Source organism: Lutjanus erythropterus, chromosome 13 (genome assembly GCF_056507025.1).
Source record: "Lutjanus erythropterus isolate fLutEry1 chromosome 13, fLutEry1.hap2, whole genome shotgun sequence".
Lineage (NCBI taxonomy): Eukaryota > Metazoa > Chordata > Actinopteri > Lutjaniformes > Lutjanidae > Lutjanus > Lutjanus erythropterus.
The window spans coordinates 33320249-33347316 of NC_139329.1; the positions used below are offsets into that span (position 1 = coordinate 33320249).

Sequence of the window (27068 nt, forward strand, 5' to 3'; positions counted from 1 at the left end):
CACTGCTCAGAAGGAAGCATGCATCTATAGCCGAGGAGGACGCCATTAATGTTTACATACCGCACTGTCACGAGCATGAGCATTACGTCCATGAGTGGATGTACACTTCCGTCTGCGGTGTAGTTTGAAAAACAGAAAATAGTTATTTACTTCTCAAAACAAGGTCTATGGAGTATCATGAGTAACCGTGCCATGATTTCTGGCAAGAGACAGATTTTTTGGCGCCTTGGCACCAAAAGCTGAGCACTAGAGAGAAGGCAGACATAACTATGGCCAATTTCTCTAGAACTCAGCAGCTTACACCAAAACAATTTAGATGGATAAATAGTGCTACAGATTAGAGGAAAAAGATGCATCAAAATATTTTGATTTTGTGGTGAACTGGCCCTTTAATGTAGTAATTGACAAAATAATCAATGCATTAATCAGACATGAAAACCATCATTTGTTGCAGCTCTAGTCTAGTCATTTCCTAAAAGCATTTCATATCTTCAGTCTTCTAATTCTAACGTGAAATCAAATCTGGTGTGTTGTCTTTTGTGCACTCATGTTTTAGCTGAGGAAAACATCCTGAGGGACGAATCTATGCAAACTTCCTCTTTGTGCAGGCAGCCGGGATCTTCATCTCAATTCCCCTCTAAGTTCGTGGCTCTGTGAGCTGTAAGCTGCGTGATTCACAAGCTTTACCGGGCTTTAGGATTTGACTGGGATGGAAATGTATATCATGCGGCTGTTCGTCAGCTCGCGGGGCCCGTTGGATGGGGGGGGAGTCGGCGTACAAACTGGCGAGATTTTAACAGCCCCAGCCCCTTCTGCGTATGTTGTAATGAACTCTTACCTTGGCTGGGAAGGCTGAACTGCTGCTAGTATCCTTGCTGTGTTTTTGTAACCCTCTCTAAAAAAGCCTTGCTCTTAATTGTGTCCCACGGGGCCCCCGAGCTCTCAGTATTCACAGCCTTTCCTGTCCCTCGCACTGATCCTCCCCCTCTCCCAACCTTAGCCCCATCATCCCAATTCGACAGGTCTTTCCTCTTTAATCGTTCGACTTCAAAGCGCTGTTGTGATGCCCCCCAGGCCCCTGGCTCCTCAGACACAGGGGGGCTAGCCTTTGGGGCCTGGGAAGTAGGGTGAAAGTGCGGTAGTGTACGAGGCAGCTAGTTAAGTTAGACAGGCATGGGTTAAAGAAAATAACAACAAGTAGTTAAGCTGCTGCTCTTTATCATGGTGTCACTAGAGAGAAGTTGGTGATGTGTAATTATAGAAGCAGGTTGCAGATGTTTGAAAGGGTCTGTGTAAGACACTTCTCTCTGTTCTTTGATGGAGGCATCTTTGTAGAGGTGAAAGATACGGGCTGCTGCCTCAGGAACCTGCTGCTACAAAGAGAAGAGGCCTGGCTAATGTTTGCCGTTGACTTGCCAAAGAGGCGCACACAGTGTCGCCTTTCATCAGTGTCAAAATTGCACACTCCTGATCAGAGTGAACTGAAGTAGACTTTCCATCTTTTCACTCCCCACATTTTAACACAAATATCTGTACTTTCAGAACATCAATACCAAACAAATACAAAAGACGATTTCCTGCGTATCCATCAGTGCATATCATGCACAACACAATGAGACAAAAACAATGTAGAAGACGAAACAAGAAGAAAATGACATAAGATGAAAAGTGCTATGAAAGACAAGACAAAAGCAACATAACAAGATATAACATGATAAAAAAGACGTAACAGGACGTAATGACAAGTAAAACAACTTAACAAGACCGAAACAGTGTAAAAAGATGAAAACAAAGTAAAGGACTTATCATGACAAAACAGTGTAACAAGACATAAACAACATAACAAGATAAAAATAATGTAACAAGACATAAACGACCTAACAAGATGAAAACAAAGTAACAAGATGAACACAATGTAACAAGATATAAACAATGTAACAAGGCGTCAAGAAGATAAAAAAGGTGTTAAAGATGCAACAAGGAAAAGTAGAAAAAAGAGGGAGACCTGACTGTGGAGAAAATGTGAGGTTCAAACAGCTGGTAGAAATGTCCTTCACAGGGCTACTCTTTACTTTTACACTTAGATTTCAGACTTGAGTAAACCACTTGAGGTTACTTGAGTAAAGAAGTTGAGTCAATACTTCTTCTTTCCCCAAGCTTTTTACTTTTTACACAAGCATCTGCACATTTACTTGAGTAACAAGTTTGTGTACTTTTGCCTCCTCAGCTCCTAACACATTTCCAGGGTTTGCATTCTTATCAGGTTTCCAATAAGCCTGAAACAATTAACACTGAGAAAATAGATGACTGCGTAATGACTTCAATCTACATCTTTGGTGTGTACTCCGAATGAGTGGATATGCTCTCGCCTGGCGTGTAAAACATGAGAGCGCCTACTGTAGTGCGGAGAACAAAGAAAACACTGGGTTAGCCGTGGCCGGAGAGGAGAGAGTCAGTGATTAATTGAGCGATGCCCTCTGATCAGAGTGGGGATTGTTTCTCCATCGTGGTGGTTTATCTTTATCTCTGGTGGTTGACTCACACTGGTAGATCAATAAATCCTGATGGGGTAAGGCGATAATTCTGCCTCAGTATTACCCTCATTAAAGTGAACCGTTCAGAAGATCTATGGCTACCAGCAATTGCCCTCTTTCTCATTCCTGTAACATTATCGCATGATGTATATGGAGACTGTCAGAATGTGCTTGGAGATCACCGGAGAGAGCTGACATCAAGAGCTGTAGGTTTTTCCTTTTATTAAGTGTGTTTATAAAGGTTTGATTCAGGGTATAAAAGGCCCCGTAGGTCGTTATCTCTAAATTTGGAGTTGCCTCTGCAGCTCAGAGGTTTGCTTTTGTCAACACTGCTGAGAAATTGAGGTCAAAGCCAGCTGCGAGCGAGGTGTAGATGGAAGAATTGTCACTTCCTCTCTTGTTTTCCTGTCCACTTCCTGTCCCCAGAGGAAGTTTCGCTGGTCAAACTCCCTGCTGTTCTCTGACCTCTGACATTTCAGTCAAGGTTGCCTGCCTGATTGGCAGGATGAGGTGACTTATGGCAGCGCAGAGAAAACACATATGACGAGTCCCTTGCCAATATATATAGCAAAGGTTGGGGGGGAGGCTCGAAATGAGTTTGTGCAGTGTGTCATCAGATAATGGTTGAAGGTAAACAGCCACACTCAAACACATGATGAAAAGGCTGCAGTTCAGAGGCAGACAAAATACACTCCATTATACTTGAACATTGAGTGTGTTTACATGTGCATGAATGTCCTGGTTATGCTCAGGTTTTTGGTTATGCTTTGCGCATGTAAACCTCTAATCCTGATATCAGAAACCTAGATAATGTGGACAGATGGACAGATATGGCACTGGAACCGTCATCTTCATCTAGAAATTATTACAATATTTGTTAATTATGGTATCAAAAGTATCAAAGCTAGAAAAAAATATAGAAGATATAAATATGTATACTAGTATTGTATAGAAGGTTAAAATTCTGGTATTGTGGCAACTCTCTTTAGATGTACACAGGAATAGTGTAACAAAAGTGTTGAACATGTGTGAAGAGTGAAAAAGAGCTTGAGGAAAAAGTTTAAAAGTCCTTCTTACTTTCTCACCATTGCACCAGGTCTACAGGGGTCCAAAATATTGGACCTCATCCAAAACCTTGGGAAAAACTACCCAATCCATGAATAAATCATTTTTTTAAACAAAGACCCAATCCAAAGGGGCCCGAGCACAGTCAGACCCAACCTAAGAAGACCTGAGGATAATTAGACCAAAAATCCCAAATGTAGCCAACTTGAATAGAACATAATATAGAGAGAACACCAACACTGCAGCAGCTTGAAGTCCTATACAGTCCTACACATGGACCTGAGTAAAATGAGACCCAAACCAACCTGTTTTGTCCATAATAGTATAGTATAACTTGGACCTAGTCCAACTTGTGCCCTTGGGTTGGGTCTCTGATCCTCAGGCCTGTGAAAACCTCCACTCTGTACATCAGCTGCTGTGTAAAGTGGATGTACTTGTCAGATTGTCCATTTTGGAACAGTGGGATGGAGCCCCCTGAGACCAAGGTCAGACACTATGGGAGGATCTGAGGACCCCTTCATTGAGGAGCTTGAAATCCTCCCTACTTTCTCACCATTATACTATAGGTCCACAGAGATCCAACATATTGGACCCAATCCAAAACCTTGGGAAAACTACCCGAACCCGACATAAATAAATCTTCTTTTTTAAAGAAATACCTAATCCAAAGGGGCCCTGAGTACAGTCAGACCCAACCTGAGAAGACCTGAGGATAATTAGACCAAAAATCCAAAATGCAGTCAGCCTGAACAGAGCGTATATAGAGAGAACAGCATCATTACAGCAGCATTAAGTTCCATACAGTCTACAGTACATAGACTGGAGTCCAATGAAATCCAAATTAGTGAAGTGTAATTTAGACCTGGTCTGATTTGGGTCCCTTGGGTCAGGTCTCTGATCCTCAGAACCAAGCAGACCAGTGAAAACTTCTACTCTGCACACCAGTTGCTGTGTAAAGTGGATGTACTTGTCAGTTTGTCAGTTTCAGACCAGTGGGACGCAGCCTTAACACCACGGTCGGACACTGTTTGACGATCTGAGGGCCCCTTCATTCCTCTTGTTCCTTCATGCCCACTGCAGTTTCCTCTCCCGTCTCTGCATTGAATTGTACTGTGGGGGATGAATACAGTACAGTACATACTGTATGTAGAGGCGGACGTTTCATAATGTGCTACTCTCTTACACATAGCAGAGATGTTGGTGATGCAATAGTATTGTCAGAGTCTGAAATATCAGCAGAAGCTAATCAATTAGTGGCTGCCTTGATGTTTAAATTGCCCACAGTGCTCGTGAGCTTAAATGTCAATGACTAGTTGGCGAGGGAGATTTATTTAAAAGGAAAGCCATTGAGCGGATGCAGATGAAACCTTTTTTCTAGTGTTGAGCCGTTCCCCCGCTTTGTTGGACCCTCAGTGGCCTGGCCTTTATAGCCTCCCTCGAGGGTTCGTCCTATTGTTGTGCTTTCTCAGCCGTCTGCGCTGATCTCTCTTCTCACCCCCATAACTGATTCAATGAGGCTCCGCGATCCTATTGGTGCTCCACTTTCCTGTGAAAAGGGTTTCCATGGAAACCAAAAAATAATGCAGACCCTCACCACTGTTGCTCTCCACCAGCTAATAGCTCTCTAAACAGGGGTTCAGGAGAGAGTAGCTCTGCAACAGGCTTCAGGACAAATTTCGACCACTCAGATTACACACACGGGGATGGCGATTATGTACCTATCTGCTGCTGTTCTAATAGACTGAGACAAAACAGAGAGGGATTACAGTGTTGTATTGCTTGGGGATGTGTTTGCTAAGCCATATGGTGAATATTTTGTAGAAACGAGCTCCATCCGTCAGCTCCCCATGCTTGTGTAGCCGCCGTGGAGATGTTATTGATTCCCTGAGCATGTGCTTTGCGGTGTCTGAATTCAGTGCTCTGTGATAAGGAAGTGTATCATTCCAGTGCATCTCCCCTCTTCTCAGATTTGTCCATTTCCTCACTCAGGCTTTGATTGCCTTTTCTAGATGCAATCAGAGCATCCTATATGGGGGAGGGAGTGTTGCTGGCTGCCACTGTCAGTTGGGCTTTGCGTCCCGGTGAATCTGATGTCTGCTGGCAATATGGTGTGTCGGCGGGATGATGTGGCTGGGCTCTATCAGCCAGAATACTCTTGGGATATTCTCCATCCCCAGCCCCTGTCAGAATGAGAATACCCTGCCTGTTTTTCACCATCTAATGTGGCAAGAGCTGCATGCTGTTCATGCCTCCGTAGGCAGCTCTCGCCATATTTGATGCTGTAGTTGTCAGTGCCAGCGCTTTGAAACCGGCTCCAAAGTATTGTCAGTCAAAACCGATGCTGCCGACTATTTTTGCACACCGCGACTGGAATACCAGCAGTTTAATTGGCTCTCATTGCTATATCGTTATTTTCAGCTGGGAGACACTTGTGGCAAGGCAGTTTAAGAAACAGGAGAAAGTTTAAAGCATTTATGGTCATTAGACACACTTGGTTGGAGACGTATCGTATGCTGGCAGTTAAAGCCAGCGATGTCTGCTAAGAAAGCAAGGTATTCTTCTTTCTTTGAATAATGCATTAGCTCAGATGTTCATCAAGGTCACATCAGAAGCTGGATGTGGAGACTAGTGTGTTCGGTCCTCTAATAAAGGATAATTAACCAAGTGAGAGGGTACATAGATTCTGATACCTTAAGGCAGATATTAAATTTTTACCTGCCCAGATCACAGGCTTGGACTACTGCTATTAAAGAATATACTTTTTTTTTTTATTCTTTCCTTGTTAATTTTGCCTTCAAGCTGCGAAGTGAAATATTCACACAGATAAAACACTGTTGCGGTCTTAAATTAGCTCACTGCTGGGAGCGAGTGCTTCATACATAATAAATGCAAACCCTGTCATTTTAAGTGTCCTAGAATTTTATTTTCTCGTTTTCAAGCTCGCAGTCTTATTCCGCTTAAATGAATTACGCACACCAAGACAAATGTGCCACTTTTCTGTCTCCTCGCCGGTGCCTCACTGTTTATTCATCTCATTAGCTCAGCCCTGACCTCTTGCTTCTTTCCTTGTGCTTCTCTGTCCAACAGCCCATGAAAACAGGAGAGGAGAGAAAACCAAGAGAAGTCATCAGCTTCACCTGAACGAAGAAGAGGCACATACAGATACACATGGTATGATTGTGTTTTCTCTATAGATCAGTCTCTCCAGGATTTTACAGGCTTTATTTTGGGATTGTCGGGCCTAGCACTCCTGATTTCACTGCTTTTGTAAACAATTGTGATGCATGTTGTGATGTTTTTAGTTATTTTCTGCAATGAAACTACAGTAGCAAGTGAAAATTGCAAAAAGAAAGTTGTGATTTTCCCTGTTTTTTAGATAAGATAAGATAATACTATAGATAATAAATAAGCAAAATGCAAACAAGTAATATATACAATAGAAAATCTAAAAATAATAGGAATAATATAAACAAGAGGAACAATAGGAACTATAAAAAAATAGTAACAATATATACAATATAAACAAAAAACACAGTTTACACTATTGCACATAGTAAATATTGATATTGTACAGCCAAAATGATAATATACCTGAGTGAGATCTTGGTATTGAACAGCTTGAAGAGAAAAAATTACACCTGAAATGGTGATATTGCACAGCCCTCCACAGAACCTTCCCAAAAAAAGCTCAGGATTACAAAAAATTAACAAAATTTTCTTCATTTGTTAATGAAGATGTGCACCAAGCTCAAACTCAGTCAAAACATCAAGCACAGAGTTACAAAATACAAAATAGAAAAAATTGGAAATAATAGAACATTGAGTCAGTTCACTGAGACATACGTGCATCACATTAGCTAGGATTGGTGAAGCTCACTAGGATGATTGGTCAAATTTGTGTAAAAGTTGCAGTGATCGGGGTGTGCAGAATTCACAGGAACTGGTTGAATTTGCATTGAATTGTTGTGATTGCAACTTTGCAACTTCCTGTAGGGAGTGATGACTGAAGCAAACATGGCCTTAGAGAAAGCCCACAACTTTTATCTTCGGGGCACATTCCTGTATGAAACATTTCTGCACTTATTTTCCCCCTCAGCCTCCCTAATGTCGGGGTGTTGCGATGAATGATTTCCACCAAATCCAGAAGTGAATCCGCTCCAGCAGACAAATGTTAAATCAACGAGAGAAGCAGCAGCGAGAGCTTGCTGACAGACTCTTTTCAGTAAGATGCTGACAGCACAGGCGCAAAGCCATTGTTACCGTCAACAGGAGGCGCGGCGCTCTCGAGAGCCGGTGCGTGAAGCCGGTCCTGCTTCGAACGGCCAGACAAGTGCTTTTGTCCCTCTCACATCACAGCAGGCCAGCTCTGGTCTTTGTTAGCCTCTGATTTGCATTGGCATTTGTAACATTAGTATTCCAGGCACGGCTGAGGAGCAGACATGTATAGATTGAGAGGTTAAAGGGGAGTTTAGACCCAGACACATCAGCTGTAATCAGTCATAGCACATAACCATAAAGGCAGCCAACCAGAAAATAAATGCGGGTGTTACATTTGCAAGTGACATGTAAAATTATGACCAGATTCTTGAGACATTTTTAGTTTTATAAGAAGTGACTTAAGGGATAATTGTGTTTCATTACAATTTGGATCTTGTTTTCTGAGTTTCAGACGTAATTTCTTGTGATAATACTAAAATTGTACTCAGTTAATGTGTTGCTGACAGCAGAAAACACTGCAGGACTGCTTAATACAGAGGTCAGACAGGGTCAGAGACACAAATAGTCAGATGATCATATCCATTTGCAACGAAGGAACAAGAAAAGAAAGCAAAGTGATTACCCAAATTGTCAGGTATAGACATTTTTAAAAGTGACTCATTACATTATTGCCATTAAAAAGTAACTTATGTACTTATGTGTTACCAAAAATGATTGGTAATATTGTCCTGATGTGAACTGGGAAGAGGCGTAGCACAGCTGAAAACAATAAGCACTGGCTTGTTTGGCCTACAGTGCATCATGTTTCAGTGTACAACTAATGAACATACAAACTATACAAGTGCAAAGGCTTTTCAAATCGCATAAACTCACCCAACCAATTATCTCTGTTTATTCTTTTATAAAGCAGGACAAATTTTCAAAACAGATAGTCTGTTCCTCTGACAAGACTTCCAAGGCTAATCAGCCCCTCCACGGGCAAACTAGTCTGGCTGATGTACGAGTAGAAAGTTTTGATCCTTGTTACACGTCCATCTCGAGACCCAACTGGGGATACTCCGCCATTTCTGTGTCCCCCGAGACTGTCGGTCCTGTGCCCCAAATGCAAAAACGTCACCTTCAGAGTGTCGACTGGTGACAGGTACAGGCGGCGATACTTCTTGCAGTGGTGAAAATGCAGTAAAACTGTAACAGTGACTGCCTATTTGAAAACACAGGAGGAGAAAAGAAAGGCAAAATTTCAAAACTATTACCCAAAGAGTCTCGTATGAACATCCAGTACTGCTTAAAGACTGACTTCTTCGGATTTTGGTTGCTCACTTTCAGTTTTACCTCCAAATAAAGTAGTTTAAATAATCTGGCTAAACTGATTATGACACTGAAACTGCTTGTTTGTTGTCCCATCCAGGGTTGGGAAGGTTACTTTAAAAATGTATCTGATTACAGTCCTGACAGTTACTAATTACCTGTGTTAAAAATGTAGTCGGTAAGGTTATCCAAGTGGTGAAATTGTTAATGTTAATGAATGAAACGATGGTGCTTTTAAATGCAAGAGTTTCCAAATCTCCCAGTCTCACAGCCACAGAGTTAGATTCATAATTACATACATCACAAGGTGCTTCAGTTGCAGCAAAAGGCACCGTAAAAGCATCTTGAATATTTTCTGCTACACTTCATGCAAAGATATTAACACGCTTTTGATTTATATTTCTATGAAGTTGTTATTAGCAATGGGGCTTCCGATATATCTGGGTATCTCTTTCATCTGAGCCTCCCACAAAAACACAAACATTCACATGTTTATCCTCAAGGCTTTGTTTTTAATCTTTGCATTGCGCTTGAAACCCCAGCCTGTGCCAAAAATTAGGTTACACTGTTCCTTTTGCTGTTTTTCTTTTTCTTTCTTTGGACTTCAGCTGAGTTTGTGAAGGTTCAGATGTGCGTGCGTGCGTGCGGCTCAGAGTCATCAGTAAGTGATAAAACGGCTTCAAGGCCGTCCATAGGAGAACTAACTAACATATGGCCTTGCATCAGGGTGTGAGTGATCGCTCATTAGACAAATGGCTGGCCAAGCTGTCCCCGTCGTAAAGTGCTCGGCTCTGCTCTCCTTTGTTTTCTAACAGGAACTAGTGCTAAGTGGAGATGCCAAACACGGCTCTGCAGACAAAGGCCACTCTCACCCCATATCCGGGTTGCCGTGGAGACCAGTGTCCTTATTGGAGGGCTGGAAAGATTCCAACATGTGCTGAAAAACAACCACAAGGGGTTTCACAAATGTGTGTTTGAGCCATAAGAAAGTCACGACTTTGACTACTTGTTTCATCGTGATGCACATTTTTCTGCTCCTTGTCAGGGTTTGGTGATGTATGAGCACCGGCGTGTGTGAGTTTCTGTGTATTTTGTGCTCCTGTGCGTGTTTACACTCTTAAGTGTCCTTTTGTGTTTAGTCCCCCGAGGCTGAAAGCGTTGTCTTTCCTTAAATCTCCCATTGTCTATTTCTGCGGAGGCCATCTGTGATGTAAACTCTCTTTATATGGAGATTTGATGGAGACGACAACCTCGCAGTGAGCAGTATTTAAATCCACTGGAAACTCAACAACAGCCGTCTAACCGTGTAATTTAGGTTCTCATGTGCATAATAGTGTGCATCTAAAAAGTGTTGGAAATTAGTTTTTAGTGTTTTGTTCACTTTCTTGATAATGGGTTTGAATTGGGAAGGCTTGTGCTTGGACATTTATTACAAAATTTGCAATTCACATCAGTTGCTGAGTTGTCCCACTTAAACGTCTCTGCTCCCATTGGCTTAATGTGCCTCTCTGAGTCCGAGCCAACTCAACAACGGGGAACTGGAGCTGTTATATCGCTCCAGACTCCCTCTGACAATTTTACTTTGTAGAAATCAATATTGGTTTAAGTGTTGGAACATTTTAACTGCTTTAATTTGCTGTCAGACTGAAGCCACCGTCTATGTTCTCTTCACGGCCACCAAGGCTCCTTTAAAAAAACAGTTACTTTGCAGGATGCAGGAGATGCTGGTCTCCCTCTGCCTCAATCTGCAGCAAGTAACGTTAGGTTAGATCTGGACTAGCATGTTAAAAGTCACACCATAACACAATCAAACTAAGTGTAGTGGTAGTGTAGTGGTAATCCAGCAACTCCCATGTCTTGCAATGTAAAATTACTGTTTTTGTTAAAGGAGTTTGGTTTCTTTGACAAGAATGATATTTTGGTTTATAATAGTGTTTTCCCATCAGAAAGTGCTGTCTGATGTCAAAGTAAATTGGTAAAACTATCCTAAATATAGTGTACACTTTTTTTAGGCAGCTAAAATATGTTTTGCTGTTGCCCCTATTTACGGCGGTCCACACACAGCAGTATCTTGCTTAGTGTCCATATTGAGAAAATGTGCTGTGATTTTGAACTAGGTTTTCTAATACTTAAGAAAGTTTATTTCAACTCAGATTTTCGTGGATGCTTAATGAGAAACTAAACTTCATAAACTTTTTTTTTTAAAAGCATTTTTATTGTTTAAAGCCACATTTCCAGGAGCTTTAAAACCAGATCCAGAGAGAACATGGCCAACATTTTAATATTCTCTTGCCTGAGGGTCAAACGCTGGTCAGAGGAGTAGAGTTGGTGAGATTATTGATTTGAGCCAGATAGCAGAAAACCCCACTGAAGACAGAACAAGACAAGAAGACAACAGTAGAAGCAGAGAGAAGATTGCAAGAAAAATAAGCCTCCCTTTTGTCGTCACAGTAATTATTGAGCATTTAGCTTTGAATTGAGTTATAACTCATTTTTGTGGAAAGCCCCACAGGCAATGTGTCATCCTCCAGAACACCCCGTGGGAACAGCCAGAGCTGAGTCCTTACAGGCGGCGGTGTAGAAGTGTTTATGTGTTCATTGTGTGCTGCTACCACATGCCCTCACTGCCAGACAACCAGAGGACTAAGAGCTGGAACTCCAGGGGATCAATGCATCATTGACCATGTGCCTGGGCTTGGTATTGATCCAGCACCGCACAGCCAGTTTGTATCTTCACTCAGCCAGATAGAGGTGCCGACACAATTAAGTGAGAATCTCTGCTTTGAGAGGGCGAGGGAGGATCACACACACACACACACACACACACACACACACACACACACACACACTAATGTTCAGTAGAAGCCAAAATCTCAATCACATGTCCTCCACTCGAGTTAACCGAGAACCTATCGCGGCCCCTTCTCCCCTCCAATCTTTCTTATCTAAGGAGCTGCAGAATTGATTTCACTGTAGGAGTATGAGCAACTGTTAGTACTGACCTAACAGCTGGATGTGTGCCCGGCTGGGATGTCAAGAATTTAGCCTGCAGTGCTGCTGACAACACATGGCTGGTCTGTTTCTGACTGTGCATTTGTTCATTCTGGGAGTCTTCTCTAGTTAATCAGCCTGTTGTTCAGGAGTGTGTCAGCTGCCTGGTCAGAGGACTTCTGCCCCCAGGGATCCACACAATCTCATTTCCAAACTGAGCGGGTCACGAGAGCGCCGCTCGCAGGCTCAGATAAGAATTGCTTTAGATTCACAGCACGTATAGGAACAATGGGCTGAAATGATAAATGGCCTTGCAAGGCAGAGCAAATTCATCAGAGACTGCCTGCTTTCTTTTTGTGGTGAACTAGCGATGCCTGTAATGTGAAGGTGGCAAGTAACAAAGTACAAATACTTTGTTACTGTACTTAAAACTACCACAAGGAGATTTTAACTGGTAATAAAACACTCTCAATTTAATACTGATGCCTCTATATGACCTACATAAGCAAACAAGACCATCCACAAGAAGATTGGCTGTTTCTATGTAGTTTTTATTAATGGCTGCCACCAGCTCAGATTCTCTTAAGTAGGTTGAAATCCTGTTTAATACACAGTCTATGGTTGAACTGAACTGTTTCATCCTGCCTCTTTTCGAGGAGGCTCAGGCTGCACGAACTCTGCAGGAGTGCAAGATGTGCGCAATACTATAATTTGACAATAACAAGCAAAGACGAGTCCCACACTGGAAGCTGATCAGTTGTTTATAACTGTCACTTGTCTGTCAATGTAAAGACAAGCCTGTTATCTTGAAAACAAAAAAACATTACTGTGAAAATACACACTCTGGAGTTGGAGTTCAGTGACTGTCTGCCTTACTGCCTGCCAGACTGGACATCTACTCCTTCTAAAAGATTATTCATGATTTCTTGAGACTCATAAACAGACACTTATTCATTCTGCATTAGTTTCAACTCTAAGTGATGTGAAACAGGCAAACCAAAACTGTAATTCCGACGTGGAGTAGAAATTGCAGAGGAGGACATCGTGGCTGTAGCATTGTTGTCAGAGAAGTGGGTATTCCAACGTGTTTAATCATATCATGGTCATTTTATGATAAATGACAGAAAATATATTATGATTTCTCCTTAAAATTCTAAATATTAGTTATGAATTAATTCTACTTATACAAGTCCCTTATCTGTATTTCTACTGAAGTGAAGAATGTGTGTACTTTTGCCACCTCTGCTGTAATGTGCAGAACGTGATAATGTTCACCAAACCTACAGTATATGTGTGCTGTGAAAACTCATTAAGCCAAGTTTGCCTGGGGGTAGAGCGTTTGTATGTTTCCACCTGAGTATCTAACCAACATTAGGACCTCTGCTGCAAGCCCAGCAGTTTCTCGAACTTCCTAACCCGGCTGAGGTTGTACGCTCTGCTCTCTGTGCGAGCTACACCCACACACACTGAGCGCCGGGTTGCCTTTGAGCTACTTTCGTACAGTCTCTCTCTGCGGTTGTTCCCTGTTGTCTGCAAGCTGTATGCCCTCTAAAGCAGCATACAGTGCTATAGCTGCTTAGCATTCAGTACACTTCAAAGCTCCTCAGTGTGACAGCACAGCCCAGGGCTCATTCTCTCCTAATTGGAGGTTCATTAAGGGACATGGCGCGCCTCAGGGGAGCCCCACTCACTGCCAGAGGAGCCTGTCTTTATTCGGATTTTGGGGTGTTTACTTGCTGTGGCTGATTTAGGAAGTCATGGAGAAATATGAAAATGGGTTTTTAATTGAGATAAAGGGTGATGTGGCATGTGTGTGGTCCCCCTGTGTCATTATCTGAGGGTATTAGCGCGCTCCGGAGAGAGCTTTAGAGCGGCACGCAGAGGATGCGAGAAGCACACCTGCTCACAGCTGCATCAGGGAGCCGGAGGACAAAATGTGCCGTCCCCAGGGTTCAACTACAGGTGATCATTTAGAGGGTCGATGACATTTAAAGGGGTCAAGCTCCAACACTTATAATCTCAACAGGGTTTCAATGATTATTTGCGATGCAGGCTCATGCTCAAGATGAAGTGAACTGGCTGGTTTGGCGGTGGGTGGTGGGTGGTGGGTGATGGGTGGAGGGTGGTGACGGTTTGGCGAGGAACAGACACAGTGTCCTTGTCGTGCTGATCCATTTGTCCGGGGCGGTGGCCGCTGAAGCAGGGGAATATGGACTCACTTCATTAATCGTGCTGAAAGTGTCAACTTCAAGGAGAACCACCCAAGGGTGTACTATTTATATATGGAGCACTCTCAATGCGAGACAATGTCTTCCTTATCTTTTAATTACAATGAGTTGACATGACCATCATGGCTGATTGTGTCGATGGCAGCCAAACAGACCTCTTGGTTTCTGAGTTAACCATGAAAAAAAAAAAAGGCCTGTAGCAGAGTCTCAGAATTCCTCTTCCTCATACAGAGATGAATTTAGGTCAGATGGGTTTGCCCTCATTACAGAGCTCTGGCTTCTGACGCTACCGTGAAGTTGATTTAGGATCACTTCTCATTAAGCCACTATCAAACTCAACCACGCCGAGCTCTAAAGCCCAAACTGGCTGCGGATCACTCTTTGCCAAGAGTAAACAATGGGATCTGAGTGCCGTGTGGCATTTCATGATGTCAGTAACTGGAGATGCTGCAGACGTACAGTTGGCATTTAGTGGATACCTCAGGGCAAACACTGCCACTCAGATTGTCAGATTGAGGACAAACATACAGTATTTCCAGCTAATAAACAGTGCACTGTTCTTCAACCGCTGTGTGTCATATTTGTTTTTAATGGGTGTTTTTTTTTGTTAGAAAAAAGCGAGGTCAGGAAGTGAAAATCCCATTCATCTTCTGAATATAGGGTTTAGATTATTAGTCATAATGTCAGAAACATCCGAGGTAGACTTACCATGTGCTATGAGATTGTGAAACGATGGTATGTGTCCTGTAGAAGCCTCAACCTCTCAACCTTCTTTCAACAAAAACGAGTTTTATTTGTGATTTCATGGAGTCAAGTACTTCACCACCCACCAGTGGCACGGTGAGGCTGTTTGAGGGGCAGGGGCAAAAAAATAAAAAGGACACCGGCTGTACGTGGTGGGCAAAAGCTGTGATGCACATATCGTGAAACAGTTACGATCTCTGGTTTAGATTAAATTTGTTTTATTGTGTGACTTAAAGTACAAAACCTCTGTAAGAAAACACATGGGGAAATATTATTGATTAAACCATATGGAAGCAAATAGAGGCCAACTTTTCTAGCATGTAGAGCAGCCTATATGGCACTGCATTGCATTTTATTCACTTAAGTCCACTGATGTGTACCATAAAAGGCACTTTAGCATGTTTTACCTATTGTAGGGGCAACCAAGAGGGCACTTTTGCAGCATTTTTTTTACCACGGGTCTACCAGGGGGGCATATATTCTACATTAAACTAAAACTAATATCAAATTATGATAAATGTTCCCTAAATTATCTTAAGAAGATGTTTTTACTGTGAGCTCAGCTCCATTAAATTTAACGATATTTTAGTGGAGCGAGGCAAGACACTCTGAATCCACACAGAACTTTGAGCTTGCTTTACATTTAGTCCTAAAAGGGAATTAAGACACGTTATCAAAAACTATCAATATACGTAACTGATATTTACCCTGGCTGACATTGCAGGACGGTGTGTTCAGGTGTCTTTTCAAACTGGGTGTTTTTTCCTGCATCAATACACAAGGCGCTCCATCCTCATCGGGAACAATATACTTTCTTTTGGTTTGAATGTAAGAGATTCACAGATCATTCCTCCTCCTTTTCTTTTCTTTTCCTTTTTTCTGACCTGACAGGCTGCTGCTGGATGAGATCACTGATTGCTATGATCTAACTTAGGTTGTCCGCCAACTATTTTGTCTTGTCTTTACCCGTCAAGACATAATGAGCAAAGATTACACCGTAATTTCTGCTGTCGATATCTTTTTCTTTTACGTCTCGTCACAATTCAATGAAATAAAAGGATTTCGATGACTACTTATCATCAAAATTTTAATGTTGTTGTGACATGATGAACACCGACTACCACCCACCTTCTTATTTTGACACTTTGCGTTGCGAAGCAGCACACCTGAGGAGGATCTGCCTTTAATCTCGCAGTAATTTGTCGATGTTGTTGTACGGCTGCAGCTCCTGGGGTGTGAACCACGTTTCCCTTGTCTACATAATGTACTCTGCAGAATATTCAGAGAGACTTAGCGGTCTGATCTCTGCGGCTGGGCTGTGATCGATGAGGACCTGCGCTCCCACGGGAGTCATGGGAAAGACCAGTTTGTTTACTCTGCACTTTCTCCAGGGTCTCTGTGGCAGTTTGATTTATACTATGCTGGTTTTGCACCATAGGCTTGTTATTTGGAGCCTGGCTCGGCCCGTATAGTCCACTTCATTCTTAAGCATCCAATGCATTTTAATGCAGAAAAGAAAATTGGCTCCAGATCTGACGGTCGGTTTGACCCAGAGACGGGAGCGAAGAGCAAAGGGGTGAAGCTGGAAGAGAAATCAGACATTTTGTTTGGAGAATGAGATGTGAGCCGAGCCCTGAGAGTTTTTCCAGCCGACCTCTTCCTCCCCCTCCTCGTTCCGCCTCTTCATCCCCTGCTCCAATAAATACAGTTTGCACTCTTCACAGGGGCCCGGGACTAACAGTGGAGAGCAGGAAGGATGAGAAAAGGGCCTTTCTTTTCCATGAGACTGTAATGTATGCAAATCTCAATTAAGACCTCCTGTGCCCTCATTAGGCCTTTCAGTGGGGCTTAGAAAAGGGGGGGGTTAATTAAAACCCATCTCGGGCAATGAGACTGTTGGTTGCTCTCAGAGTACCACTCCAAGGGTGATCAATACCTAAGCATATCATTATGATTTAGAGGAGCTGTTTAACCATAGCTTTAAATCAATTTCCCTCTGGTCTGGGGAGGAAAGGAGAGGAAAAATAATAAGCCCTCCGGCTGGTGAGGGTAGGAAATGTTCTCATTCTGTGTTAACTGGCTCCCACAGCAGACAAAGACTGCCTCCACGTCTTTAGTATTGTTCAATTTTATTTTCACAGCAACTTACACAAGCCTACAATGAGACTAAAAACTTTCCCCAGAGCTCACATCACGTAGAAATTAGAAGCAAAGGGGAAAAAAGGAAACCAGTGCATGAAACAATAAAAGCCAAGCAGAAAAAGATATGGGTTTATGACTTCCTTATTCTTACACTCCCACATGTCTGTAAAATAGTTCTGAGCAATATATCAATATATCGATATGATGATGTGACACTAGATGTCATCTAAACTATTGGATATCATGCATAAACATTCTTTATATCTAGTTTTAAAGGCTGCATTTCCTGGTATATTTTTCTGAACTTGCCACACTGTTGTTCCATTATTGCCTTCATCATTATTCATCATATCCACAACACTGCTGATTATTTATCAAAAATCTCAATGTTGAGTGTCTAAGATTCACAGAGACTCATTGGCAGAATATGGCAGAAATAGAATATAATATTCGTAAGCATGTTTTCCTTAGTAAATAATCACCTGTGTTTTTGTTACTTTAGAATGAGCTGTTTATGGGTTCGGGTCCATGATGCACCGCTCTGTTTCTGTCGTAGCCCAGAAGAGTCAAACCAAACACTGGCTCTAGATAAGGCCCTTCGGACATACTTGCCAACCTTCACAGTTTTCTGAGGAGACTTTGCCCTCTCCTGGTTTCCTCCTGGGGTCACAATTCTACTATATTTCTCCTGATTTTGACAAATTATCATACCCTTTTTTATCACAACCTGTATATGATGTCAAATTTTGTCATGTGCTGGGCGCACTACAGCGAGCAAAAATCCAACTTGAGTCTGCTCTTTCCACCAGAACAGCAAGATAGAGAGAAGAGAGCTGCTTAAATACATCCAAATGCTCATGTCTCGTCTTCCTCAGAGAAATGGACGTTAATAAGCAGAAGAAATACTCAGGCAAATTTCAGACATTATGGAACAATTCCCATTTCTTATGGAAAGGGGTGCATTTTGTCTAAGAGCAGCCTAACTATCTTACCCTTGGAAAAAACATTTGTAAAATAGTAATTTTCTGTGTTCTTGTAATCAAATTTGAAATCGCACTAGGTAAGGCTAAATGTTTTGGTCCCATTGTGTGAGAGAGAAAAACATTTTCTTGCTACTTTGTTATATTTGGTTTTTAAAAGTTACCAGAATGCAGGAAACAAAGTCAATGAAACTCAGATTTTTCTTGTAGATGACCGCCAGACCCCCGGCTTTTGTTTCAAAGTCGCTCCTATTTTTGAGGTCTCAAGGTTGGCAAATTTACCTTTGGGTTTTGCACGAGTCTCCAGGCCACCGTAGTTTCACCTACATGCTTCAAAGGGGAGAATGAGAGAAAATGTTTGTATTTTGTAAAGTCAACACTAGATGCCAACTCTGGTCCTTGAATATGTTGTGAAAATACCAAGTACAAAAAGCTTGTCACAATATTGATATCGAGGTATTTGATGAAAAATATCATGATTTTGTCCATATCGTCCAGCTCTAGTGTAAAATAATTGCAGCAACCAGTTGAGAAGTTCTTGTTAAAAGATGCTGGTTTTTGGTTTATTTCACCTGAAAATGTGAATTTCCCAGTCGAAGGGGTGAAATGGTCAAGGCTAAATCACATCTGAGCGACAGCAGAGCCCCTTCAAACACAGACGGGAATCAAAGCTGGCGTCGATCATAACCCGAGCTTCACCGCTGCCTCGGAGAAGCAGAGAGATCACCCAGAGGAGTCATCTGACGGCACATCAGGCATCAGAAAGACTGCCTAAAGATTAGGAGATTACATCTGACGGATGTGCCGCAGAGAACAGACGAAAGGAGGAGTGAAAACAGCATTTTAACTTTTTTTGTTTTCAATTAGAGGTGGCAGCGTGTGTAGCTTCCTCGTTGTGTAAACCTATTTACAATTCCTCAGAGAAATCGCTTTTTAATCCGCTTGTTACCCGGACTCAATCCTGGCTATCACTATGGGAGAGCAAATTAATAATCACAACTACAAAGCAAAGAGTGCCGCTTCGTTTCTGCCAAATAATTAATTTTCTTCTTTGACTGAGACTGCAATTATAGCTGCCCCACAGATTGTTTCCATTTCAGTTTTTTGCAGAATACATAGAGATGATTCCTGAGACGATTCCTGTCCTCCCTGAGGGGAAAGTCTGGTTCATTTGCAGCCTGGTGGCAGGTTAAACCAATGTTTCAATAGAGGCTTTGCAGTGCTTCAGATATATATAGGTATACGGGTCACGGACACCGAGACACCCATGTTGTCTCCAAATGCAGGAGAGGCATTCTTCATTAAGCAGGAGTGCTTCCAGGACAGACCCTCATCAGGGAAAGTGTGTTTATGTCAGATAGAGGGTTGGCTGATGGGAGCATGGGGCCCCTGCTCCTCATTACATTAAGAAGACAGAGAAGCTCCATAGTAAAGGCCATACCTTGACGGTTAATGCGCATGGAGCCCCAGTCAGGCCTCATATCCTTAAAACGCTCTGAGATAGACAGCCCCCCCCCCCCCCCCCCCCCCCGAGTCACGCTGGACCCAGGGAACCCATCTGTCCAAAGATAGGAAGTGCTGATAGGGAATCAGGCCATCTGACTGTGAAAGCGCATTTTAAAATTACATAAGTTGTCATGGAGAGTGGTGAGATGAGTTGTGTCAGGCTGGGTTGACATGGTGTAGCCCAAACTTGTACTTACTTAGGGATAGCTGGGAAACTCTGGCTTGTACAGGGCGCCTGAGGGGATAATACAAGGATTTTCAGCTGAAATTGGACCAAATGAACTGACAGGCCTGTGTGTGCGTGTGTGTGTGTGTATTGTATTTTTGAGTGGCAGAACTCATTAAAAATGTGTGCAGGTTTTTGCAGAGTATTATTTTCTTGGCAGTTTCATCTGAACGCCTATCCAAAGTGCAGGAGAATGGGAATAGTGTGAGCATTTGGCAGGATTCATTAAGTGGCACATTTTAATGTTGTGTTTTATGTTGTTTTCTCTCAGGGGCAGGGAGAGGCTTCAGCGCGAGGGACAACCATGGAGGGGGACTGTCTCAGCTGCATCAAGTACCTCATGTTTGTCTTCAATTTCCTCATCTTTGTAAGTATTTCCTTTTTTTTTTAAACACACAACAAACAACATATCACTCCATCTCTAGATGTCTGTCTTTATTCACAGGCTGAAGTGGTGTGTCCATGAAGGGTCTTTTAATTTGAATGCATGTTGCATTTTCCATCTCAAATATGTTGTAACCTCCCTAAGCAAGCAAAGTATTTTCCTACATCCTTTTCACTAAATAGATTCAGTTGAATGCATTTTAACATCAAATTCATCTATTGAAGGTTGACAGAAAGTGTGTGAGGAAGACGGCTTTAACTCAGACCCCTTCAAATAAATCTGTCTTTTACTGTCCTCCAACTGAGTCGTATTTGGAGTCACAAGGCAACTTAATCATTTGTTTTTTCAACTGCTTAGACACAGGTATACCAAAATGATCAAATGCTCTTTTGTTGAACAATAAAATTTATCAAGGCGACATTGTGCTACAATCTTTAACTCCATTATCAAAAGCAAGTATCAACAAAATAAAACCGGTCTGATGCAAAAACACAGCCCTGAAAAAAACGGCGCAACACACAAAGTTTCCAGCACCGTGTTTAAAGCAAGGATACAAAAACAACACCAGTGCAAAAAAACACGTAGACGAGCCACCAGTTCAAGTCTTTCCATATTAAATATCCTCTCAACAGTGTCCAACCATGGTTTCAGAGTCGGAGCGTCCTCTTTGCAACATTTTTCGGTTACTGCCTTCTTGGATGCATTCAGCAGAACTTTACCAGATATCGGTCCTCATGTTGGAAAGATTGCCAAGATATAAACACCACAAATGTCTTTGGTAAAGCATAGCCTAATATAATTTTTTATTATGCCCATTCATCATCCCAGTATTTTCTAATTTTTGTACATTTACAGAAAGTACAAGTTTCTTCACACAGTCTCCAGCACGTCTGTTGGGTAGTTGAAAATTCTAGTATTAAAAAACAATATTGGACACCTCTTTCAATACCACAGCAAAGAGAATAAAAAGTCCTAGGCACACAGTAACGGATAAAGTTTATCTTTTTCTGGTTCAGAAAAAGTCACGGAACACTGCCTAGTTTTGCTGCAAGCCACATTCAAGTATTTTTTTATAGATTTCGATGCTATGTAATGGTATTGTTTTTAAACGTGGTATTGAAAAAGTATTAAAGCATCAATACTTTTGACAGTCCTAGTCTTACGAGTCTGACTGTGTTCTTTCAACGAAGGTTACTTTAGATATTTGTATCTCCCTTTTCTTTCCCAGTTATCTCTAACATAAAGTGTGGAGATTCTTCTGTTTTTCGCGAGTCCCTGAAACAGCACTGATTCCACTCCACCTGTTTTATTCTTATACAGCATCACAGTCACTCTGCTTAGTTCTTGAGAGTATTTTCATCTCTTTCTCAAAGACATTTAATCTGGCTACCTCTGAAATTTGTGTCAATCTAATGATTTAAGATGGGCGCCTGACTGCCCCCTGCATGACTGACTAATGGAGCCACATTTGCATTTCATTAGATGGAGGCAATCTTGATTCTATCAAATTCTCTTTTGATTAGATTTTAGTGTGCTGACACACATCTGAGGCCGACTGTGCCATGAAGACTTTGTGACTGGCACCTGAGTTTATCAGTCTTGATCAGACAATCAAGGGTAATCCTGTTAGTCTGAGCCTGTGGAGGGGGGAGGGTCACAGTAAGAAGGTTTGTCTCTTTCCTGCTTTATTAAGCGCAACCAAACCATTTAGAGACTCTGCTCAGACGTGGTTGTTCAAGGCTGGGGTAATAATGCACCCAGCAGAGCAAAGAATGAACTTGGCTTAGCATCACTCAATAACAACTACTGTTTTACACCGCCATCCCTTTGTCTCTTTCCATGGGCATTTCACACGGCAGCTTTCAAAATGGCTACCTCCTCTCTTCATACCGCAACCATAGATAAAGAAGCATAGATACTTCATTAGCTGCTGCTGTGTGTCTGGAGAGGTCAGGATCCACCAGTAAACTATGCGGTGTGCATTAACAGATGCAGATTTCACAACAAAATTTACTTTGACTCACTTAATTCTGAGACAATTTTCATGAAATTCTGTTGGGTTTGGTTTGGTTGTGATAAATGTGAGCAATTGAATGTAACAGTGGTTACTTGTTGGAGCTAAATTCAGTTTCTGGGGGCGATCAGATCACCTCCATGCTAAAACATTGGCCTTCTGAATAGTCACAACGTTCCCCTGGGACAGGCAGGTTCCAACCTTTGAACAGGCAACATCAAGGCTAAATTATTTTGGGAGAGTCTCAAAAAATGTAGATTTCTATATCTATTATGCTGTTATGAAGCAAACTGGTTGCTTGTTATTGTATTAATAATTAAATAAATTCAGTTGCTCCCCAGACTCCAGTTAAGAGAAGAACATCTGTACATTTTTTCTGTACACCCTGAGACACAGATGATTTTCACCTTCATTTATTCAAAAACAACACATTTTTTGGAGAACTCACCAAATCTGACTTAAAAAAAATAATTTACACTTCTTGTTGTTTGTTCAAAGGTTAGAGCCTGCATGTCCCAATTTCCAGTGGAAATTGTAACGTACTGTTAAACTAATATTATTTTTTAGGTGGACCTTTTCTAAGTGGCTAAAACACACAATCACACAATGACACTTCAAACAAAGCAAACTATCCCCGTGATGTTTTGTCATAGAGCTGATTAGATCGCCCCATTATCATGTCCAATTTCTCATGTTTATAACAAATCAAACTTCATAAAAACTGGTTCAGAATGAACGAGTTACAGTCAATTTTGCAGTGAGATCTACATCTCTCAGTGGGCGTTGTATGGTTTACCGGTGGGTCTTGACCATACTAATATTGCAGACAGGCCAGTGCACGTCAATTTGCCAACGTGGCATCTACATTTCTGTATCTATGACGATAACCTCTGCCTTCGACATGAAGTGGCGTTCATTCGCAGAAGCCCAGGTCTCTCCCTGTGACAGGAAGAAGGGGGTTGTGGTAGACGTGTATAAGCCTCAGATCTCTTCCCCCCTCTGCTACCTCAGTACCTTCTTTTCTTAATCACATGAGTCACCCCACAGTGGCTGCAGATAGGGTTTTACTGAAAGAGAAGATGGAGAGGATGTAGGCTGCAGTGCTCTGCATTTCTAAAGCAGGTTGGGGGGTTAGTTGAAGCAGGGTAGATATCTCCACCCACCCCCCACTAAGGCATTAGGGCTCTGTAGATATCAAGCCTTTTATCTGCCCTCAACTCTCACCCCAACCTCTCAGAGATTTGCATTACCAGCATGTTTTCCTGTAAAAAAAAAACAACACAAATTTATTTTCCATTATGTGACATCTTGTTGGATGTTTCATGAGCCACTGGGAATACAGACGGAGCTCTCCTCTGAGTTCCCATTAATTTTTAAAACGCAGCCAATTTCTGTTTTGTCTAACCGCTGTCTTCTTTCCTTTTCCTCCATCAGCTGGGGGGCTCTTTCCTTCTGGGAGTGGGTGTGTGGGTGCTGGTGGACCCCACGGGGTTCAGGGAAATTGTAGCAGCCAACCCCCTGCTATTCACCGGTGTGTACATCATCCTGGGCATGGGAGGCATGCTCTTCCTCCTGGGCTTCCTGGGCTGCTGCGGAGCAATCCGCGAAAACAAGTGTCTGCTCCTCTTTGTAAGTCGGTTGACAAATTTAAAATGTAGTTCTGCTACTGATCTCGTTTGTGTGCATGTGTGTTGATTATTCTGTCTGTCAGTTTTTGGACTGTCATGCTTGAAACAGAAAGGCAAAAGAGCAAAATGCCCGTCTATTTGCTTTCGAGTGCCTCGAGCCTCATGCATAGTTAATGCTGAGTGAAGCGGGCACAGTCTGAATGTGATTTTTCGTGACTGATGTGAACTTTTTCTGACACTCATCCACCTTGTCCTACTCTCTCTCAGTCTTTGCCTTTTTTCTCTTTTGTCTTAATGCAGTTCTTCATGCTCATCCTCCTCATCTTCTTAGCAGAGCTGGCTGCTGCCATCCTGGCCTTCATATTCCGGGAACATGTAAGTTGCTGCAGTTTTTCACTTCAGCTTTCATCACCAGTACCCAGTTAGAGCCGGGTGTCAAATTTCAATACCAAAATGTGTTCATAACACTGAGTATCAAAGGCTCTATTGCCTTCTCATATTCATACTGATCTTATTTTTCCACCAGGCAGTTTTGCCGACTGCTCATCATTCTGGCAACCTTCTTGTATTGGTGTTTGTGCTTACAGTGTGTTTCTAATGGTTCATGAAACAGTCTGTTTAATACTGATGCCTCTATATCAGTGGTTCTCAACCTGGGGTCGGGGAAGGGAGTCGTGAGATCACTTCTGGGGGCTGCCAGATGGTTGTGGAGAATAAAATAAAACTGCATACTGTGGCAAGCAGCATGAGCCTTGAAGCAGCTCTCAGCAATGTCAGCCCCTTAATAATATTCAACATAAGAGACAGGCACTCAAGCATTGTGAGTCTGATAGCTTTCCTGTGTTACACAGTAATTCCTGAGCAGTCTTGGGCAGCCAGGGGTGCAAACAACAATCTTATTTTTCTGGGGGGTCGAGATGCAGCAAGGTTGAGAACCGCAGCTCTGTTTGACCTACATAAGCAAACAACACCATCAGCAAGAAGATGTTTCTATATAGTTATATTAAAGCCTGTTACCAGGTTTGATTCTCTGTAGAGGCATAATTCAATTCATTTATTTATTTAACAGGGACAATGCACAGCTACTTAGCTGCACCAGAGTTAGCTATAAGCTAATTTTCATCTGTAGTCCCTGGGCAGGAAACAGAGAATAATTTCTCTGCCAAAAGACATTATTACAAAACACAATTACATGACAGAACACATGCATAATGCAGCGGCAACACTTTCCCAAAAGAAAACAATGCAGAAGCTCATATAAACCTAATGCCTCTGAATCATCACTTGTGACCCACAAGTGTGTGGCACTAGGTGTATCTGCTCTACTGAAGACACTTATGGACTTCAGCTGGTTTGGCCAGCCAATACAGCTTGCAGGTTTTGAGGTTTTACTATGGGAGCTGTGAAAAGAGTGTTACACACATACAGGCAGAACAGACTGAGGATCACTTTGGCTGCATTCATACAAAATCTGGTGTTGTGCAAAGGTGTAATGTTTGTTTGAGCTGTATAACGTAACTGCTGTGAAACAATCAGGAAATAATGTTTAATTTCCTAATTGTTTCACGGCTTTGTTCTCATGTCCAGTGCGCGCTCTTTGAACTTTGAATGGTGCATTTACAATATAGGAAATTCTGCCTTGTTCATCTTCCAGGGTAGAATTACAGTGACTCTTAAGTTTGCCGGTTAAAATGAGACAGGAGGAGATTTTTCTTTAGATAACTTTATTTTCCACATTATATTTTGCGGTTATGGCAGTGGAAACACTACTTTTGTGCACTAGGGACCTCCAAAATCAACAGGTATTATAGTTCCTCGCAGCCAATTTAAACATTAAAAGAACTCCATCAATCAAGTAAAAATGAAAATATCCATTTGAGGGACTTATTTAAGTAAAAGTAAAAAAGTACTTACTTAATGAATTACTCAAGGTGCAAGCTACTTTCCATTTTAATAGTTTTTTAGGGTGTACTGCAATCATGAATGTAACATTAATGTTTAGGTTGGGATTACGTTATGTTAACTGCTGTCTACAGCCCAACAGACCACTGGCTACAAGAAAAGTTTTTACAAAAATTAATATAGCTAACATAAGGTAGCTGCCTATATTTTCACTTTCAGTATGTGCAGCTTCAGTGTGCTTAAAGAGGTTAGAGGAGTTCTTAAAATCACTTTCATGATGTAAGCTGCCTTTTGTTCTGGGTTTTGCTGCTCCATCATTGCATCATGGTCAAAAGACAGTGGTGCTTACACACAATCCCCAGATTTAGAGCAGACTAATGGTAACAAATGTAAAATGGCAAATGTAGTGATCTAAAAAGTAGATTACTGGGTGAAAATATACCTGAGTAAAGAGTAGAAGTAATTAAAAATAGAACATGTAGAATGCTTGTTCCTTTAAAAAAATATACTTTTTTACTTGTACATTATTTTTAACTTGTTACTACCCATCCCTGCCCACAATGCAACTCGTCTGCTGGCAGTTCAGTCAGAGATTTAGGTGTGCTATGCTAGCAGCAGCTCATGCAGCCTCCAGACGCTAGCTGCAAGCAGAGATGAGGAGTGGGTTACAGAGGTCTGGTAAACTTTTCTAACTCCACGCCGCTTCTTCTTCAGTGCCAACTGACTGAGAGTTGTTTTGAGTTACGTCACTCGAGGACATTCATCAGACATCGCTCTGTTCCCTCTGGAGCCACAGAAGGCTTTATAGAACTTTTTTTCACGTATGCAATAAAACCTCCCAAACCTGTAAACAGACTTTGATGTGTAAATCAGTGCAGTTCCCCATTTAAAGATGCCCAGCCCTTGTGTCCAGTGGTCTTCTCTGATGTGAAAGAAGCAGATATTATCCTTGTGGTGACACTGACCTGTCCTCTCATTTTTAGCTGACCAGAGAGTACTTCACCAAGGAGCTGAAGAGACATTATCAGGGCTACAACAACACTGACGTCTTCACCTCCACATGGAACGCCATCATGACTACAGTAAGGCCACAGCACACATGGCAAAGAGCTTACACACTGCAGCTTTAACCAACTCATTGCTTCCACTGACTGTCTGTGGAAACAGGAAGGTTTGCAGCCTGGCGTCAGGGGGCTA

At 42.0% G+C, this 27068-nt stretch overlaps 1 protein-coding gene across 1 annotated transcript in view; it reads left to right on the forward strand.

Annotated features, from left to right (window-relative positions):
- The window catches only part of tspan18b (tetraspanin 18b), a 51331-nt gene that overhangs the window by 21056 nt on the left and 3207 nt on the right, over positions 1–27068 (forward strand). The window contains exons 2-6 of the mRNA XM_084734740.1: positions 6687–6770; positions 20214–20309; positions 23776–23970; positions 24270–24344; positions 26855–26953. Of these exons, the coding sequence (XP_084590866.1) occupies positions 6768–6770; positions 20214–20309; positions 23776–23970; positions 24270–24344; positions 26855–26953 (468 nt within the window). The 5' untranslated portion in view covers positions 6687–6767. The remainder of the gene's footprint in view (positions 1–6686; positions 6771–20213; positions 20310–23775; positions 23971–24269; positions 24345–26854; positions 26954–27068) is intronic.